Source organism: Heptranchias perlo, chromosome 35 (assembly GCF_035084215.1).
Source record: "Heptranchias perlo isolate sHepPer1 chromosome 35, sHepPer1.hap1, whole genome shotgun sequence".
In the NCBI taxonomy this organism is placed as follows: domain Eukaryota; kingdom Metazoa; phylum Chordata; class Chondrichthyes; order Hexanchiformes; family Hexanchidae; genus Heptranchias; species Heptranchias perlo.
Window position 1 is genome coordinate 15,777,659 of NC_090359.1, and position 3,104 is coordinate 15,780,762.

The 3,104-nt window shown below is 45.4% G+C and overlaps 1 protein-coding gene across 1 annotated transcript; it reads left to right on the forward strand.

Moving 5' to 3' along the window:
- Positions 1–387: 387 nt before the first annotated feature.
- Positions 388–2,716, forward strand: LOC137302277 (zona pellucida sperm-binding protein 3-like). The gene is made up of 6 exons (XM_067971923.1): positions 388–434; positions 477–603; positions 684–763; positions 843–964; positions 1,038–1,172; positions 2,694–2,716. The coding sequence occupies exons 1-6, from the start codon at positions 388–390 to the stop codon at positions 2,714–2,716; spliced, it is 534 nt and encodes a 177-aa protein (XP_067828024.1).
- Positions 2,717–3,104: the final 388 nt, after the last annotated feature.

Here is a 3,104-nt window from a genome sequence, read left to right on the forward strand (position 1 = left end):
CTGAAATTACACTCCTGTCCTTCCAGGAAGGGCAATGTGAGCAGTGACCCTATCAAGCCCACCTGGATCCCATTCAGCTCGACCAAGTCTGGAGAAGGGCTTCTGTCATTCTCACTGCGTCTTATGAACGGTATGTGATGGGTGGATGGGGAATGCTTTTCTGTCGTCTCCCACTGGGAGTTACACCCACTGTCTCCAACCCTTGTACTTCAGATGACTGGCTTACAGAGCGCACCTCAACTGTCTACTACCTGGGTGACCTCATTCACATTGAGGCCTCTGTTTCAATGACCAACCACATGCCCTTGAAGCTCTACATTGACAGCTGTGCAGCTACATTGAGCCCAGACAAGGATTCCACCCCAAGATACAACATCATTGACTCCCATGGGTAAGGAGCTCTCTGCTTTCTCCAGCTCGTTGTGTCTCAATAGGTTCACTTAATTCACTTTGTCCTTTTTTAAATCTTTCTTCAGTTGCCTCCTGGACAGCAAAGCTGAGGACTCCTTTTCAACCTTTGTGTTGCCAAGAGGTGAACGTGAGCTGGACAAACTCCAGTTTGACCTGGATGCGTTCCGCTTCTTTGGAGATGACCGTTCCTTGGTAAGAGGAAGCCAAACATTGGGTTGCCCATGTTGGGAGGAGGTCACTAAATAACAACTTGTATTGAATGTGTCCCTCAGATTTTCATCACCTGTCACCTGAAAGTTGCTGCAGTGGATCGGAGAGATTCCATGAACAAAGCTTGTACTTTCCAGAATATGTAAGTTCCCTCTCACTCAGGGATGTGTTGATTAAAGGGTGATTGACAACATGGTTGATAAACTGATTCTCTGGTTTAGCTGGACCCCATTGGAAGAATCGACCAATGATGTGTGTGCCTGTTGTCATCGGGGTAACTGCGGTGCCACGAGGGAATTCCGACTTGATTCCAGAGGAAGGAGGGATCTTGTATTTGGACCTGGTAGGATATTGATCCTCTCTCCATGTTGGAGGTCACCCTTTACCCTCTCTAACTGGAATGTTTGATATTGCAGAGAGTGATGCTGAATTGAAGTGGGAGGGTGAGGCCTCACTTGGACCCCTGGTCATTCTGGATCCTTATGTGACAGACGTGGCAACTGAGCCCCTTAATGAGGTTGAGCAAAGGATGCAGGAGAGGTCTCCAGGTGGTGAGTTGGCCGACTGCTGGTTTCCATTTTCCCCTCAGTATTTCCTTCACTAACCATTGGTTTCTTGTTGCTTTTTAGGTGTGGAGTCTGAGGTGGTCCTGATCCTGGCCCTGACTGTGACCGCTGTCTCTCTGATCTCTGCTTCTTTGATCGCCTTGTTTCTGTACAGGAAACACAAGCAAACCCAGTTCAACTAGTTATCAAATGACCAATAAAGCAGTGACTACTTGTATCTTCTAATGACTGGTTGCTCATTTTTCATTATCTGGCTCCAATCAGCATGCAACAAGTGCTCAATTCTGTTAGTAACACTCCGCACTCCTCCACAGTTCCTCCTGTTAGTGAAATGGGTTTTAATGGGTCCATGTAAGTAGTGGCAGAATGGCTGGTAATAGTGTATCCAGGCCCTGTCCAGGGATGGCTGCAGCAATGGGTGAAGGCTTGCCAGGCCCTCATTGTGCAGGTCAATGAACTCTGAAGGGACAGTGGGACTGGCCTGGTGTACTGGTGCCAGCTGGTTGACGGCCCAATCATTCCCTTGGTGTCCCGTGGCCATTGATCACTCGAATCCCACACGGGCTCCAAACTCCAGTTAAACTTTCCCTTTTGGAGCTAATTGTCCAAACACCAATCGGATTGAAAGTCAGTGGACTTGGAACTCTCCTCCAAGATTGAAGATCTCTGCCCCTGGTGTAAAGATTCTTGTTTAGTGGGGGTGGGGCTCCAGGTAGATTTCAAATGTTCAGTGTAATGGTTAATGTACACAGGGGGCAATGTTGTGCCCATTGGGTGCAGGCACAGTGAGAGTGTGAGGGTCGGGGAGCCCAGCGGTTGTGATTTAACTCTGTTGGATTTGAATTTCAACTGTCATCTTGTGAGAACAGATTGAAGTTTCTTTATCCTCAGCTTCCCCTCACGACAGGCCCTCAGGATTGTCTTGTAAGTAGTTCGTCCTATTTTCAAATTACATTGTTTATCATTCACTGTATTTGAAGGGTGGTCATCGGAACAGGAGTTGGCCATTTAGCCCCTCGAGCCTGGTCCACCATTCAATGAGATCATGGTTGATCTGTGACATAACTCCATATACCTGCCTTAGTCATATCCCTTACCTTTTTTTGGTTAACAAAATTTTAAGCTGAGATAATAGATTTAACAATTCAGTGAGCATCAACTGCCATTTGTGGCAGTGTTCTTAACTTCTCCCACTCTTTACGTGTCGAAGTGTCTCTTCACTTCACTCCTGAAAGTCCTGATTCTAATTTTTCGGTGATGTCCCCTGGTCGCTAAACTGGCTGTTTTTAAAACTTTACAGTGAATTGGGTCCAATCCATGTCTGGGACACCCTTGCCTTGTGAAATACTGAAATTTGTTCATAAAATATTCAGATTAATAAGAGAATGTTTAACTTTACTGAGCTGAGTTTTTCTTTCTGGTAAATCAGACATTCAGGGGGTCTATTAAACAGGATGGGAGCTGTTAGCAGTAAACACCCTCGCTTCTGACAACATTCTTTGGCAGGTGGAAACCACGCCTCCATTTAAATCAAATCATGGTAATATTTTACTTAAGCTATAATCACTGAACATAGCAGGAGATCCAGGCTCGTTCTGTTAAAGTAGAATAACAATAAGTTAGTGGGAACTTTTAACAATAGCAATTCATTTCTGCTCACTGTACACACTGAAGGTGATTTTTCTTCCAGTGGAAACTGCAGTCAGACGGCCCCTCCTCACTTTCACTCTGAGCTTCCTCACACTATTGATAAATAGTGTTCAGAAACTTTAAACCCAATAGATGACAACACATTCAAGTGCAGTGCAGGTCCATCCTACCCTCTTCTGACTGTTTGATTTACATGTAAACATTTCTGGGAGACTTTACAAAGTGGCCGGGTCACCAGGAGAACTACTTTGGGATATTTTTACAATG

What these genes read in the sequence shown, in the direction of transcription:
- LOC137302277 (XM_067971923.1), top strand. Translation starts at nt 388, where the DNA reads ATGGGTAAGGAGCTCTCTGCTTTCTCCAGCTCGTTGTGTCTCAATAG. An exon ending in TTGGAGATGACCGTTCCTTG is followed by an intron (nt 604 to 683) that starts GTAAGAGGAAGC and finishes TGTGTCCCTCAG; the next exon opens with ATTTTCATCACCTGTCACCT. An exon ending in GGATCTTGTATTTGGACCTG is followed by an intron (nt 965 to 1,037) that starts GTAGGATATTGA and finishes TTGATATTGCAG; the next exon opens with AGAGTGATGCTGAATTGAAG.